Here is a 16,379-nt window from a genome sequence, read left to right as displayed (position 1 = left end):
AGCCTGGTGTCGAAGAGCGAGCAGCAAGCTACTAGGTAAAAGGTCACCTGTTCAGAACCGCTAATGTCATGTGGATTGGACAATGTATGTAAAAAAGGGGCATGCATGACAGTACTAGCCTAAGGACATGACAGTCTCCAAGAGAAAACAATTAAATTGGAACATCAGCTCTATTTAGGGTGCAAATTTTCTTGGGTACTTTGGACTGATGGCCCATCGTCAGTCAAGCCATCAATTAAAGCATATTGTGACTCAATCCAGGATAGGCTCTGCCATTGGAAGCATGGTGGTTTTCCTGACTCTAAACAGAGCAAGGAACTAAGAGTCTGATAGACATAATTACTAACCTTCGGGAATGGTTTTCCTGATGGATACTGCTAGCCACAATATTCTCACCCTATGAATTTCGCGAGACTGATTCCAGAAAATAAGAAACCTTATTGCACTGGTAGGTGATGCAGTGCAACTGCTAAAAATGTATAGACAGAGGTCCTGAAGTCTTACCAGGTACTGGTCCAAACCTCTTTTGCCCTTCCATTAAGTCTTCACTGACATACTGCTGGGCACATGGGCTAAACCATGTTCTACCCTCCGGTCTACCAACCGGTCACCCACTGCCATAGACCTGCTCGAAGAGACCAAGACTCTTTAACACAGCATGGGACCCTCCAGGTGACACTGACCCCAATTTATACCCCGCATGCCCCTACTTCCTGATGATTCTACTACATACCAGGAATTACTAGGCAAGGCTGCTATGTTCCATGAGGTTGAATTGCACAAACGCCTCTAGAGGAGGCTTTTCTTTGTGAAAGATTGTCAACAACACACAGGGGCACACAACACCTACCTACGTTGAAAGTGATGATGCGTCGCACCGATGACCTCTTCAAGGACCCTGTCAGGGTCCATATTGTAACACCAAGAGGCGACGAAAAGTATAAAAACTCTCCCTCAGACCCTATTTTTATCAGAAGACCGGTCCCACTGGACTCATTGGTGGTCACCAGTACTTGTAAAAGAGCAAACATCAGACACCTTCAGCTCGAGGCTCCTTTTGCCGCTAGAGCTATCGTGGAGGATCCAAAACTATGATGCTTCTCTAGTGCTAGCAAAAATCTCTTACCCTCTGTTCAGGTTGAATAGAGGCATTCTAAAGAGAACTGAACAAAGAGGAACAGCATGTTCTGTAGTAGGGGATCTCTGTGTATAGTCATAATCTAGTGAATAGTCCCGCCCATGTACGTGGACCCCGGAGCAATCAAAAATAATCTCTAAAGTGTCGAAAAAATGCAGAACTGCACAGACACTTAAGAGAGAATTTAAAGACATATAATGCAGCCTATAAAAGGCTACACTGTCCAGTACTTCAGCTAGAAATTCCACCAAAAATCCACAAAAACAGCAAAGCCTGTCCAGATTTCCTTTGTCTTCAGTACAAACCCCTCTAGAAGATAGAGAGGAAGGCATGGACAGACAAGCCCCATAGGCTACCATTATGTGGCTCAGAATAGGATACTGTGCCTTTAAGAGAACTTTCCAGAACTTCACAGTATCCCAGAATGCCTTGCAGGTCTCTTACTTTCAGTTCTTTTTTCCGGCTCCTGCAAGCAGGACCCTGGAGCATTGAGCTCTCCCTTTTCAAAGGTTTTGTTGGTGTTTTTTCACTAAATTCGATTTTGTGTAATTTTAAAGTACTTTGGTGACTTTCTTCTTGGTTTCTTGCACCCTTTTGTTGTCCATAATGCCTGCATTATTTGACAAATGCCCGGAGTGCTCCAGGAAGAAGGCCAAGACAGACCCCCATGAGGTCTGTATCCTCTGCCTTCCCTCTTCCCACCTCCCTGAGGAGTGTGAGATCTGCCAAGGCTTCTCTGGCAGGACCCTGAAGGACAGACTGAAGATCAGGCTTCATGGACTAGAAGAAAGGAGACAGAAGACGCAAGGTGGGTCTGGAGGGGCTTCATCTGCCCATGCTGAGGCCCCTGGGGGGCTCCCCGGGGGCAGGAAGCCCAGCACACGTCCCCATTCTCCGTCTGGGTCGGTGGCACCCGCCAAGACGTCGAGGGGGAAGTCCAAGGCCGGCTCCCCATCTCCCCAGGGCTCTGGGTCGAGAAAACGTCGCCCGTCGAGGGACCTGCATAGGCCGCCGTCGAACACAGAGTCTTTGTCATCGTCGCTGTCTTCGGCGTCGACGTCGAGCTCTCGGCGTCGACAGGATCGGCGTCGACGCTCGCCGCCGAGGCGATACCGTCGATCGCCATCAAGACGCAAGGCTTCATCGTCGTCGAGGGGATCCTAGTCGTCGAGCCCGCCGTCGACGCAGAAGCACTCGCCGGCGAGACGGAGGCGTTCGTCGTCGAGGCGTAGGAGGTCGACGTCGAGACGCTCCAAGGCGACGTCGAGGCGGTCGCCGTCGAGGCGCAAGAGATCGCCGTCGAGACGCAGGGGGTCGTCGTCAAGATGGTCCGGGTCGACGTCGAGACACGGCAGCCGTTCGACGCCGAAGAGGAGGAGACGGTCGACGCCGAAGGGTCGCTCGACGTCGAGAGGCCGACGGTCGACGCCTGAACACCGGTCGGCGGCGTCGAAGGATCGTACTACGCGGCCTAGGGCTGTGGGGGGCTCCCTTCAGCCCGGGAAGGATGGTGGGTCACCGGGATCGGTGTACTCGGAGGTGTATACTCCAAAGAAGTCTGTTCCACCTCCTCCTCCGCTACCTAGAGGCCCGCGTCCGAGGACTCCTACCCCTCCTCCTTTGCCTCCTCTGCCTGAGAAGCCTCCACCGGTTCCGCTGAGGTCGGTCTCGTTGCCCGATCTCCCGACCCCTCCTAAGAAGACTCCTAAGTCTAAGGAACCACGTAAGCCCAAGTCGGCCACCCCGGAGAAGCCGGTGGACCGGCGGAGGCCCAGGAGATCGAAGTCTCGCTCCAGACGGAGGGAACTATCGAGGAGTAGGCACAGGTCCTCCACCCGTTCCAGACGGCACCGTAGGAGACATAGATCCAGGACGATACGTCTTCTAGGACCCGCTCCTATTCCCCTACCTTGTCCGATTCCCCGGAGACTAGGGTGTCTCCTATCGATGACATCGGTACATTCCAGGAGGTTCTCCTGAGGGGGGCCGCGAAGTTGGGTATCACGGTGACTGCTCCTACACCTACGACGTCCGTGATATTCGAGACTTTGCACAAGAAGCACCTGTCTCGCCCTCTGCTGCCCTTGGTTCCGGGACTGGTGGAACCGGCACAAGAACTCTTTCTTACACCGGCAGTGGTGAAGGCCGCCCCGTCTAGACTTTTGAAAAAGTACAGGGCGCCGGACTCAGACCAGGCCTTCCTGAGGATGGACCCGGTCCCCGACTCAGTGATAGTTACGGCGGCCAGAAAACAGCATTCTTCCTCCCCGTCCTCCACCGTGCCTCCAGACAAGGAGAGACGCTGGATTGATTCGGCGGGAAGGAAGGCATGTGGGACTTCTTCCACCACAATGAAGGCTTCCAGTGACTCGGCATTGCTGGGACGATATGACCGGGCGCTTTGGGATTCCATGGAGCAGTTCGCGGACCTTGTGCCGCGTGACAGAAGGGAGGACTTCATGGAAATTGTCAAGGAGGGGATGCTGGTCTCGAACCAGGCCATCAGTGCCGCGGCGGATATCTCCTTGTTAGCTGCACATGGCTACTGCCACGGTATCAACCAGCGCCGCCATGCATGGCTCAGGCTTACGTCTCTCAAGCCTGAGGCGCAACAGCGAGTGGCCAACCTGCCTTTTTCCGGGGACACCCTCTTCGGTAAACACGCAGATGACGAGATGGCCCAGATGAAGGCCGAGGCAGAGACTCTGACGGCGGTGAGCTTGGAGAAGCCCAAGGACAAGAAACCCTACCGCCAGTTCCAACAGCGGTTCGGCTCGCAAGGGAAAGGAAGAGGACAGTCTTCGGGACAACAGCAACAGCAACAACAGCAGCAATTCCGAAGACCCTTCCAAAAACGTCAGAGGGGTAGAGGTGGACAGCAGCCCTCTACCGCGAACAAGGGTCCGGCCGGGTCTCGACCCTGAGCGGTCACTTCCCCGTCATCCGTTACCCACTCCGGTGGGGGGAAGCGTTCAATTTTTTCTGGCAGAGTGGAGAAAAATTACTCAGGACAAGTGGGTGCTGAATATTGTTTGCAATGGATACAGTCTTCGGTTCATCAGCCCTCCTCCAGCGATCCCTCCGGTCAGTTCGCAGTATCAACTACGCGAGCTCCAGGCGGAGGCCGATATTCTGTTAAGGAAAAGGGCGATAGAAGACGTACCTCTGTCTCAAAGAGGAAGAGGTCTGTACTCCCGGTTCTTTCTGGTTCGCAAAAAGGACAAAAACGAGTTCAGGCCCATTCTGGACTTGCGACAGGCAAACAAGTGGATTCGCAGAGAAAAGTTTCGCATGCTGTCGTTGCATCAGATTTATCCTCAGTTGCAACAGGGGGACTGGCTTTGTGCCATAGACCTTCAAGATGCGTACTTCCACGTACCCATCGCGCACAAGCACAGGAAGTTTCTGCGGTTCCAAGTCGGCACCAATCATTACCAATACACGGTGCTGCCTTTCGGACTGAAATCTGCACCCAGGACATTCTCGAAGTGCATGGCAGTGGTAGCGGCACACCTAAGGAAAGGCAAGGTGTTTGTCTACCCGTACCTGGACGATTGGTTGATCAAGGCCTCCTCCTTCTCAGAAGCCCAAGCGGACTTCCGGAAGACGTGCGTTCTCTTGAACAAGTTGGGGTTGCACATCAACATGTCCAAGTCTGTCCCGATCCCGGTCCAATGTATTCAATACTTGGGGGCCACCATCAATACGCTGTCAGCAAGCGTGTCTCCTTCGGAGGAGCGACGGAGATCGATCCTTCGGAAGGCTCAGGCTCTTATGACCACTCCATCTACAACAGTGAGGACGGTGTCTTCTCTACTGGGGTCGATGGCCTCTTGTATCTTCCTCACTCCTCATGCACGACTACACATGAGACCTCTGCAGGAGTGCCTGGAGGATCAATGGGACCAGAGAAGAGGATCTTGGGACGACAAGATACGACTGTCTCTGCATGCTCTTCAGTCTCTGACGTGGTGGTGTTCAGCGGAGAATCTCCTCAGAGGAGTTCCCTTCCACAAGGACATTCCTACTCAGACGATCGTGACGGATGCTTCTCTCCAGGGCTGGGGAGCGCATTCGGGGGACTTACAGATCCAAGGCACGTGGTCTCAGACGGAGTCCACGTATCACATCAGTTTCCTGGAACTCAGAGCTGTTCGTTTGGCGCTGAAGGCCTTTCATCCGTCCTTCCGGACCAACTCTCTGCTTGTGCAGACGGACAATACGACCACGATGTATTACCTCAACAAGCAGGGGGGGTCGAGATCGCGCACCCTGTCTCGGGAGGCGCAGACGATCTGGCACTGGCTTCTGGCAAGAGGATTGACGATAACGGCTACCCATCTGCCAGGTGTGCAGAATGTTCAGGCGGACGCACTGAGCAGGCTGATTCAGGAAAACCACGAGTGGGTCATAAACGACAACGTGCTAGGAGAAGTCTTCGCAAGGTGGGGGACTCCAGACGTAGATCTGTTCGCCACCGCCGAAAACAGCAAATGCCGAGACTTCGCCTCCAGGTACTACCAGCAAGGGACGCTGGGGAATGCACTCTGGATCAACTGGTCGAACAGCTTTGTTTACGCTTTTCCGCCCATCCCTCTGATTCCGGCGGTGCTCATCAAGCTGTCCTGGTCCAGGGCACGAATGATCCTGATTGCCCCGGAATGGCCCAGACAGTGGTGGTTCACGGACCTTCTACACCGGTCCCTCCTTCCACACATTCGGTTGCCGTGCAGGCCGGACCTTCTCACGAAGTTCGGGGGGCAGATGGTGCACCCCAACCTCTCATCCTTGAGTTTGGCGGCATGGCTCCTGAGGTAGTTCAATATGGCCATTTGAATCTGCCAGACGATTGCATGGACATACTGAAGGAGTCTAAGAGGCCCTCCTTGGAAGGCTTGAAGAAAGTGTTCCCTCCTGTCAGGCTTCCTTCGCCTTCATGGGAATTGAATGTGGTGCTGTCCAGATTGATGAAGGTGCCTTTTGAACCCATTCATAGGGCTCCGTTGCAGCACCTGTCCTGGAAGGCGGCGTTCCTTGTGGCCATTACATCGGCCCGCAGGGTGAGTGAAATTCAGGCGTTGTGTTGTAATGAACCTTATACTGTATTTCATGCTGCTAAGGTTGTTATGCGTACTCACCCTAAATTTCTTCCCAAGGTTATTTCTGACTTTCATGTCAATCAAACCATAACTTTGCCTACGTTTTTTCAGAATCCTTCATCTCCAGCGGAAAGGTCCTTACATTCCCTGGATGTTCGGAGGGTGTTGAAATTTTATCTGGATAAGACTAAAGATATTCGTAGGTCAGACCAATTGTTTATCAATTACGGATCAGTCAGGACGGGTCTTGCGACCTCTAAGCAGTCCATTTCTAGGTGGATTGTGTCCTGCATACAACTATGTTACCAGAAAGCTAATAAGACCTTAGGGGGTAAGCCTAAGGCTCATTCCACCAGGGGCAAAGCTGCCACGACAGCCTTGCTCCGTAATGTGCCGATTGCAGAGATTTGCAAGGCAGCCACTTGGAAGTCGGTTCATACCTTTGCTAGGCATTACTGTCTGGACGCTGATGCCAGAGCAGATGCTCAGGTTGGACAGGCTTCGCTGCGGAATTTGTTCGCACGATAGTGGTGTTGGTTTCTTTTCTCCACCGCCGCTTTGGTGTGGGGATGGGCTTGCCATTCTATTCACTAGATTATGACTATACACAGAGATCCCCTACTACAGAAGGAGTAGTTTCTTTTCTGTAACTCCAGTTCTGTAGTAGGGGTATCTCTGTTATAGTCATAAGCGCCCGCCCTCCTCCCCGGTGGAGAGATGTTCATGTAAAGAATGCTACAGGTCGGGCGTGTTAAGCCTTCAAAAAGAACTGAAAGTAAGAGAGACCTGCAAGGCATTCTGGGATACTGTGAAGTTCTGGAAAGTTCTCTTAAAGGCACAGTATCCTATTCTGAGCCACATAATGGCAGCCTATGGGGCTTGTCTGTCCATGCCTTCCTCTTTATTTTCCAGAGGGGTTTGTACTGAAGACAAAGGAAATCTGGACAGGCTTTGCTGTTTTTGTGGATTTTTGGTGGAATTTCTAGCTGAAGTACTGGACAGTGTGGCCTTTTATAGGCTGCATTATGTCTTTAAATTCTCTCTTAAGTGTCTGTGCAGTTCTGCATTTTTTCGACACTTTAGAGATTATTTTTGATTGCTCCGGGGTCCACGCACATGGGCGGGACTATTAACTAGATTATGACTATAACAGAGATACCCCTACTACAGAACTGGAGTTACAGAAAAGAAACTACTCCTTTTAGTAACATTTCTCCTGACAGCACAGTAAAAAATCTTTATTAAGTTAAGTCCTACCCCTTTCTCATTACAGTCCTTGCAGTATAATGGTGAATTCACTCCTAAAGACTGGCATTTCCATTGCCCCTCACAAGTAAATAATTTATTTTCAGTGGCTTTCTACTTTTTTTTTCATAGGATATAATCGTCCCTCAATTTTACCATTAATACTAAGTATCATCTGCCATACAGGGCCAAATTGCCTAGGGTTAAAGACTGCGTCAAGGGGAGTGGATGGCATTTGTGGTCTGTCATGGGTTTGAGTATAAGGAAGATAGCTTAAGTGATCGGTCATTACCTGTTCATCCCTCTTCTCTGTCAATATATCTGATATTGACAGTGTTTCCTCTGTCAGTTTGCAAATTAAAGTTTCCACTACCTTTTTGTTTGGGGAGGGAAAAGAGGTATAGTATTCTAATGCCTTTCAGCTAAAGCCGGGTCCAGTGGAGAGCAGTTCACACTGAAGAGGTAGGTATACCCACAAAGCCTATCGGAAAATGCTTTGTGTTCTATTCTATTCAATGATTGATGAGAGCCGGCAAGGGCTAGCAAGTCCTCCACACAAGTGGGTGGTTGAGGTCCCATCCCTCGAAGACCAACTGCAACCATGAAAATCTTGCTGAAAATGTGTCGAGACTTTTTCAGCCTGCCAGGTAGTTCTTTGAACGTACTGTGATTATTTTGCACCACAAAGGAATTCTTTATATGAACTTTCCATTTTTAAATAGAATAGGCTTGGGCCATTCATTTATGTACTGTAATTTCAAGAGCAAGAGTCACCAGACACTTTCTTCACTAGAAGCAAGGTGGATAGACCAAGCTTCTCCTCAACATGTATTACCTTCCTGGGAAGGTCCTCAATGCCTGTTGACCTTATCCTCCGTTCTTGATCCAAGGAGTCAATAATGTCCCTTATAGTAACCTACAATATTTGTTGATAACCATGCATGCCTCTGTCCATGGCCCAGTCTTTTAAAGCAGTATGTTCCCGCTCTCGTAGTACTCAGTCTTATTGTCATTTCGACCCCAGGGGAAGGAGAAAGAGGACTACCAGCAAAATTACCTCAGCTGATGGGGAGTTGCTCTCTTGTAAGCCATACTTGGGTTTCCAACCAATGTCAATAGAGATGGGGACATGAATACAGGGCAAGAATCAGACTGAGTTTTAACACTTTCATGAAAGATGTCTGGAAGTAACCAATACAGCTTTAAGAATTGACCATTTTGTTTAATTTGTTTGGTGGGGTTGTTTTTAATTTTGTCCCATGCTCATACATATACTGCCTCACCAATGAAGTTCTCTTAAAAGTTTACGGCAAAGCAGAATTGTGTTTCATGTATAAATATGTAAGCTAGCAGCCTATTAGACAATTGCTGTTATAATGATGTGCTGGTGCCAACAGATCTTGGGTGTTGACAGTGTCTTTCAGTACTTGGACTTTCAGAAACGCACCTTCAACCTTTCCATGGCACAAATTTTTGGCTCACAAAGTAGTAATGTGGATGCAGATTGTTTTTTCAGTGGACCACACAATAAGAAATTTATGTCAGTGAGTGGAAGGGCCATATCTCTTTTCAAAATGTTAGACTCATCATAAGAGGGTTTTTGATAGACTGCTAACCGCAGGTTCCTCAACTTGAAATATATATATATTTTTTTAGTTTTATACATGTGGCGGTGCAGAGATCCTCCAGGATTGTCCACCTTTTTCCTCTCACTGTCTTTAACTATTTTCCATGCCCCTCCTTTCACCCACATTTCCTTACCTCTTTTTGCTTTTGAGTAAGTCTATATCAGGAGACCCGTGAACTTTGCCCTCTTTCATGCACCATTTTCCATAAACATACGCCAAACTAGTTCTTCCCTCCTCCTACTCTTGTGGTTTTACATTTTTGTCCCCTTCCCTACTACTCTCCCACGCTTGATTCTGCATTACTCTGTTCCGGCCCGCGTAATTACAGCTCCAGATGGCTAGCAAGCTTTTTGTTATCATTTCATTATTAGACTTTTGCTCCTCCTTTTCATCTGCTTGCATTGTAATGCGTAAGGGACTATTTTATATTTGAAAAGTCCACTCAATCATCATACGATCAATTATTTGTCATGTGTGTATACTATACATACTACTATTATACAGCACCATTACTACCCACACTAGCATTCCTAATACTGCCACCTACTAGCATCAGCCTCTTACCACCACCACCACTACCGCTGCCTCCAGCATTGCCACTGTCATTTCATCACCACTATAATGCTCATTACCACAACCTACATTAACCGCCAACGTCGTTATTACCATCCGCCACTCCAACACAATCATTACTATCATCCCCATTGTGACCACCACCATTGTGTGTTTATCAGTAATAAAGCCAGCACTGGAAAAGCAAATGGAGCTAGTTTATAACTGCAAATGGGAGCCAGAACATATTTCCATTGCCAGTGCTTGTTACTTTTGTTGTTCCCTTTTCCTCTTTAGGCTTCTTGCTCTCCTTGTGAATTTATTCTTGCAGTTCATTCTTGATGGTCAATTTGACCGTGCCAATCTGTGCACATTTCAGAGTGCATCTCTTTGTAAGGGCAGTCCATGCAAGGACTGCAGTCAGTCTCAACTTGTGTGTGCACAGCTGCACTTATTCACATAACGTTTTTTAGTTTTTGTGGTGGCCGGGTGAGCTAAAGTACGGTAGAAATACTGCTGGAAGGGTCGCCAATTGTTAGATCAAGAGAGGCTAGTTAGCCTCGAACTGATGAATCTGTCCCTCACATTACTGGTTTTGTGCTCCTGGTGTTCTGTTCTGCCACTGTGAATGCATTGTTGGGCACCTGAGGAGACAGAACAGACTTAAGGCTTCATCCAGTCTCTCTGGATTTCCTGGAGAGTTATCACTAAACACAGGGCGCTTGGTCTGTTTTGTCTGTTCTCATGTCCCATAGCTGTGGCGTGATCGAGGGGATAGTGGTCTGGTGGCACATGTGTATTAACAGGACTATACTTAGCCTTTGAAAGTGATTGCAATCTGCCACACATTTTTTTACATAATTCCTAATTCTCGGGGGTTTTCAGGTGCATTTCCTGTGCCTGCCCCATTTCACTGTCAATGTCCAGTTTCATGCCACTTTTTATGTTGTCTCTTTATTCAGTTTACTACATAATCCTGTATTTGGCAGATGGGGAGAATTGATGCACAGATAGAACATGATTTTCCAAGTTATGAGAAAGAGGGAACCCAGGATTAAGTTAAGAGGTCGATTAGTTTATAGGTGGCAGTGTAGCCACTGCACCACATCTGACTACATTCCTGCTGCCCACCTTTTCACGTCTTTCCCTTGAATGTAGTTTCACTTTGTTTTCATGATCACTTAATGATGCACTTAAGTGTAATGGTGGCACTTCATCCACTGGAGTCTTACCTTCTTGTGCTTGAACGTGTGTAAACCTTTCTGATTGTGTACTGAAAGAATTGTCTTCTTTTCCCTTAACTATTTCATGCAATAGCTCAAAATAACTGAATTTTGACTTTAACACTTGAAAATGCCTTAGCTCCCATCCTGAACGGCTGCAGCTTAATGCATGTTGGCGGATATAGCTAAGAAAATGTTTATGTTTGAAGGGATCACTGGGGCTCTTAAGCCTTCGTAGTTCTGTCCAAAGCTCTTACTCGGTGTTCATTGTCCTTCTCTTCTGTTTGTCCAGGTCTGCAAGAACACTAAAGCCAGCGAGGTGATCAAGGATTTGTACCTAGAGAACTCCCAGTTGCTGAAGGTTTTGGATGTCACCGAACAGCGAAGCCAGACATCCGAGAAGAAGAACTATCTACTGGAAGAGAAAATAGCTGGCCTGAATAAGATAGTCCGAGAACTGGCTCCATCCTCTCTCAACGGAATGACTGTCCATCACACCCTAAGATCTTAGCCAACAGCTCGTGGCCTGCCCCAACCAACCCCCCAACCTCGTGCACTTTATGGAGCTCCAAGCACATTTTGTTCTGTTGCTTTACGTTCCATTGCTTTTGTAGTCGTTTGTTGATACAAATTGAAGCTGCCAGCTCAACATGTTTTATTTATGGCCTCTTCTTTGTGTAGAGCGAGGCCAAGAGTCTGGATTAACTCCTCCAGCTTCCCCTGAGCCTCAGCTGTTCTCTGTCTGATTTAATTTATTTCCTGTTCGCTGTTGGTTTGTAGTCTTACTCAAAGTCTGCCTGACGAAGTATCTTTCCAATAGCTGCAGTTGGTCTTCCCATAAATCCCTACCCTTTTTTTCTTTCAATAATCTTAACATACTTTGTATTTTGTATGGTATTGAAAAATGTTAACTTATGGCCAATAATTGTTTGATTTGTATGCGTCACTGTTAATATGTTACATTGCCATTAATTTAGATGCAAGCTTAGATTTTGAACATAAGCAATAGTTGCTACCGAGGTGTGAACGCCGGGTGTCCCTCACAAACGGCTGCCTACTTCCGGGGTGAACCCCCAGTTTGTAGTTACTTCATGTCTGCACTAAGCTCGTTTGCTGCCTGTGGCGAGGGGCTGACCTCCCAGATGTCATGAACGCTGTGAACGCGAAAGCTGCCCTTTAACCTGTTCATACGTCAGCATCTGAGAAGCATCACAGCTGTTAGTTGACAGACTCCGCACAACACTGCACTGCCAAGGAATCTGCTGAACAAACCCGCTGCCGCCTGACGACTCGTGGGATGACTGGAGCAGGTCGGCCCGGTTGTCCTCGTTGCAGAATGGCCGCAGCCATGACTAGGCTCCTCTCCTAGAGCTCTGAGGTGCCCCGTCACTGAGAAGTGGATGTCCTTCTTCGCTCGCACTTACGTCTGGACTTGTTGGTGGCGCGTGCATCACATTCTGACCAATCACCATTTTCAACAGAGCTCTGGCGTGCTGTGACGGTGAAAAGAGGCTTCATATTTACACTGTGAAAGTTCACCTTCTGTTGAAAGCCAGCGTCTGAATCGTGTTTTTGAGGCAAACTTGCCTTCACCAAGTCTTTTGTTTTTTAAAGATGATTTTCCGCCATGTTTTTTTGCCCAACTGTATCATTCTTTTCTTTACACCCACAGAATGGTGTTAGTTAATAAAGACCAAGGAAGTGCAGGCACAACCTTTGGTAAACGAGACATTACTGTTTCTGGTTTGCACCCACGGTTTCATGGCTGAACTCACTCCCGTGATGGCCCCTCTGCGGAGGGTTACATTGTTTTAACCAAGTACTGCCATATCATGTTATGTTGACTAATTATTACATATCGACTCATACACTGTTTAAAAGGCCCCTACCTACAGTTTGGCAATTCAGAAAGAACAGTCCTCTATTGTCTTGAGGTTGCTTTCGGTGGTCTGGTCATGCAACCTTCCTCTAAGACTTGTCCTTCTACTTTCCTAGTGCTCTCAATCCCTTTAAGCATTTTATTCTCGTGAATTTGCTTTTTAGGGGTGGGAAGGAAGGCCCGGGCGGCGGCACCAGAATTGCACTGCCCCACAAAATGACTTGTGTTCCTTGTTTTGTGAAACTGATAAAATATTGTGCGTTGACTACAGTTTACCTGTCTAGGCCACCGGGACTCACAATGCCCTCATGTAGGTTACATTTATAAAACTGCTATTTCGAGGAAGATCATGTGATGATTATTCAAAATCGTTATGTTTTTATAAACTAACTTGTAAAAAGTGCTAAAAACATCACTTCCATGTACAGAAAAACTGTCCCATCCTTCCTGTGACCTCCCCTTCTCCTTCTATTGTTATTTTTACTTGACTCTACCGCTCTTGCAAGTGAGCTCTGCTTTGTAAAAATTACCTGTACAAATCAACATATAATGTGTGCACTTCACCAGCTACCAGAACTGGGGGTGCCAACATGTCTTCAAATGTAAATAGAGACCACCTTTGCCACTCAGATGCCAAGCTTCAGTGATTGCAAATACCAGCTTCAGCCGCATCGCCTTCCTGTTAAACAGTCCTGTTTCAAGATGGATTCCACCATCAAACTGTATCACACTCGGATGCCCAGGGGTGATACAGTGCTGTGTAAAATACTGTGATTGGCTGATTCATTCTTCAGTCCTATGACGCGTTGCATACTTAAAGATCTGAGTGCTGCTAAGTTTCCACTGAACTTTACGGTGACAAATGTACTTCTAAGTAAAATCTGCTGTGCTCTCAGCAGAACAAAATGCAAATGTGGTTTTCCTCAGAGATGACGGACTCCTTCTTCAAACAAAGCAATCAGACTGCCAAGTCTAATATTTGAGGAGTTAAAGGAATGTATTACAACCAGTTTGCCTCCAGACTTGCTTATGTTGCCTTCTGTCTACAGAAAAAGAAATCAGCAACATATTTCAGGGTTTATTTGTCCAAGTTCTGCATGTATTGTCAGTTTCTGAAAAGGGCCTTGGACAACTCTCGCATTGTAGCCTCTGGTCAGCTGCAGCTTGACTGGAGCTTTCAGAAAGCATTCTAAAAGGGCTGCTGGCTTGCAAGAGAAATGCCCTTTACACATGGTCTATTAAAATTGCCAACTAGAGATGTGTTTTTAAAAAAAATACATTTGCATGAATGTAAAGATAAAAGCATAACTTTCTTTTCGACCAAAGGGCAGAACATGACCATCTAAAGAATGGAAAAATTCAGCTTCTGTACAGTGTGTGCATTCTGCTGTATATTGCTTTTGTTCAATTGTCTAACAACGTAAATGTTGAATTGCATCATGTACAGCTAAATAATGTGAACGTTCGAGTTTTATACCTGAATTGCAGTTGCTACACTGTCCTCATGTGAATATTTAAATATAGCCATCTTTCACTATCAAGTGGAAGGAAAAAAAATAACTGCCAAAAATGATTGCCTTAAATAGGCGTTGAACCTGCTGATTGCAAGCAAATAAAATGACTTTGCACTGATATTTTGGTTTAATTTTGTATTTAATTGGTAGTTAATGCAGTGCGAGGTGGGACTACTTGGGAGAGGCTTGGAAGTCCTTTACATAAAGAGCAGAAATTCAAACGGTATCTTTGAAACTAAAAGGTATTTTAAAATTTGAAGGCTAGAGAAACTTTAAATCTACTGTTCGTGGTGTGTTTGAGTAGCGGGGCTTTTTTTTTTTTGCATCTCCTCATATACAGTCAGTATGTAGGTGCACTGTCTGTTTCTTTCTAGAGCAACGTTTCCCAAACTGCGAGTCGTGACCCACTGGTGGGTCACCAGTAATTCCTGGTGGGTCGTGAAAGAGCAATAAAGATGCCTTTACATTTTCTATTTATCTGGTCACATATGCTGTGCTTCAAGAACAGAGGCCAAATGTCCAGCTAGGTCTTCTAACAAACTGCTTTTTATTCTTTTAACATGGGGATTGGTGTTTACATTTCTTTCTCTTACTGTAAAAAGATTTGTCGTCTCCACATTCACAGGAGCTGACATCACTGGGTGTCCCATGATCCTTCTTACAGGAAGTGACATCACTCCACTCCATGTCCAGGACTTGTTTAATGGCTGCCTAAGTGTTGATGTGAAGCGAATGATGGCTGAAAACATGCCAAAGGCAAGCCCGTTTGCACCAGTCTGTGCCTGAACGCCAGCCTAGCGCCAGATCAGCCCTCCGAATCTGGAACGGTATCACTGACAAGGACTGGAACACCACTCTCAACACCCACTGACCTGAATAACGCTATAGTCGCCCTAGAGTGATCACAAATTTCAACAATTCGATCACATCCTGCGCCAACTCCCTGACCTCCCTCCCCAACACTTTAATTCAACAAGATCAAGACCCTGGCCATTAGTGCAAAGCGGAACTCAGACTGATGAAACACTACTTGAGTACAAATGGAAAATGAGCCAGGACAATCCAGACAACCAAAACGCTCCACTGTGGCGGACTGCATAGAGTCCAGCAAAAAAAGAATCCGAAATCTTCGCCATAGTGAAAGATTTCACTTCACCACTAGTTGCCTCCAACTTGATCACCCACTCGCTGGACCTCTGAAACAATATCTGTCAATGCTTATAGCAACAGAATTGCCACCATTTACAACAACTTCAGCCCACAACTGGACCTGGCAGGCCTCGCCAAATGCCAATGCTAACCACATGGCCCATCGCCGCTCCAGAAAAACACTGCCACCATGAATTAAATCCACGCAGAGGCCCCATCAGACCCCTGTTCCCACCAAGCCTACTTCAGAGGACTGCAACCCATCAGCACCATGCTCACACCCATTCTGAATGCCTCCACCTATTAATGCAAGCTATAAAAAATAATAGATACAGAAAAGGTCAAATGGCTGGCGGTAAAACATTATTGAAATGTGGATTTAGGTTTAAACAACAATGCAACTGTTCTAAGAACCTGAACAGAAGGCAAGATACAGTGCACTAGACAAGCAATGCGAAGTGTAGTAATTCAACGCACTGTATCAGAACCATCCTCACCCCTTTACCAGGTCACATAAACCACATAGCCTCCAGAAAATCTTGAGTATCATGCACAAATATGGAAAATAAATGAAGCATGCTCCAAATATGTGACCTTTAAATAGCCATGCATGATGATGAAGCGACTTGTAAGGCGCAGTAACTACTCCGAGTGTCCCGGCGTCAAGCACAGGTCAAAATGGAAAGTAAATCTCGTTGTTTCAAACCTGGACAAACAGCCACGTGTTCAACCTCTTTTTAAACATGGTCATGTTGCTAACTGCCTGAAGCTCGAGGCAGTTTGTTCCAAGCTACGGATCTCAAATAGACAAATGACCTTCCTCCAACTCTCGCACTCCGGATTCTTGACGTCTCTGCTAAAATTGTATTGGCTGACCTCTTGCTGGAACATGTAAATTAAATCTAGTTCTGAGGTAGACTGCACGAGTCTGATACAGGGCTCCATGAACTAG

At 47.0% G+C, this 16,379-nt stretch overlaps 1 protein-coding gene across 3 annotated transcripts in view; it reads left to right on the top strand.

Moving 5' to 3' along the window:
* The window catches only part of NIN (ninein), a 321,323-nt gene extending 306,925 nt beyond the window's left edge, over positions 1-14,398 (top strand). For all 3 annotated transcript variants that reach the window (XM_086937310.1, XM_086937307.1, XM_086937306.1), the window contains one exon: positions 11,178-14,398. In XM_086937310.1, the coding sequence (XP_086793436.1) occupies positions 11,178-11,396 (219 nt within the window). In that variant the 3' untranslated portion in view covers positions 11,397-14,398. The remainder of the gene's footprint in view (positions 1-11,177) is intronic.
* The last annotated feature ends 1,981 nt before the right edge of the window (positions 14,399-16,379 follow it).

Source organism: Lissotriton vulgaris, chromosome 9, assembly GCF_964263255.1.
Source record: "Lissotriton vulgaris chromosome 9, aLisVul1.2, whole genome shotgun sequence".
In the NCBI taxonomy this organism is placed as follows: Eukaryota; Metazoa; Chordata; class Amphibia; order Caudata; family Salamandridae; genus Lissotriton; species Lissotriton vulgaris.
This window is presented reverse-complemented; position numbering and strand designations above follow the sequence as displayed.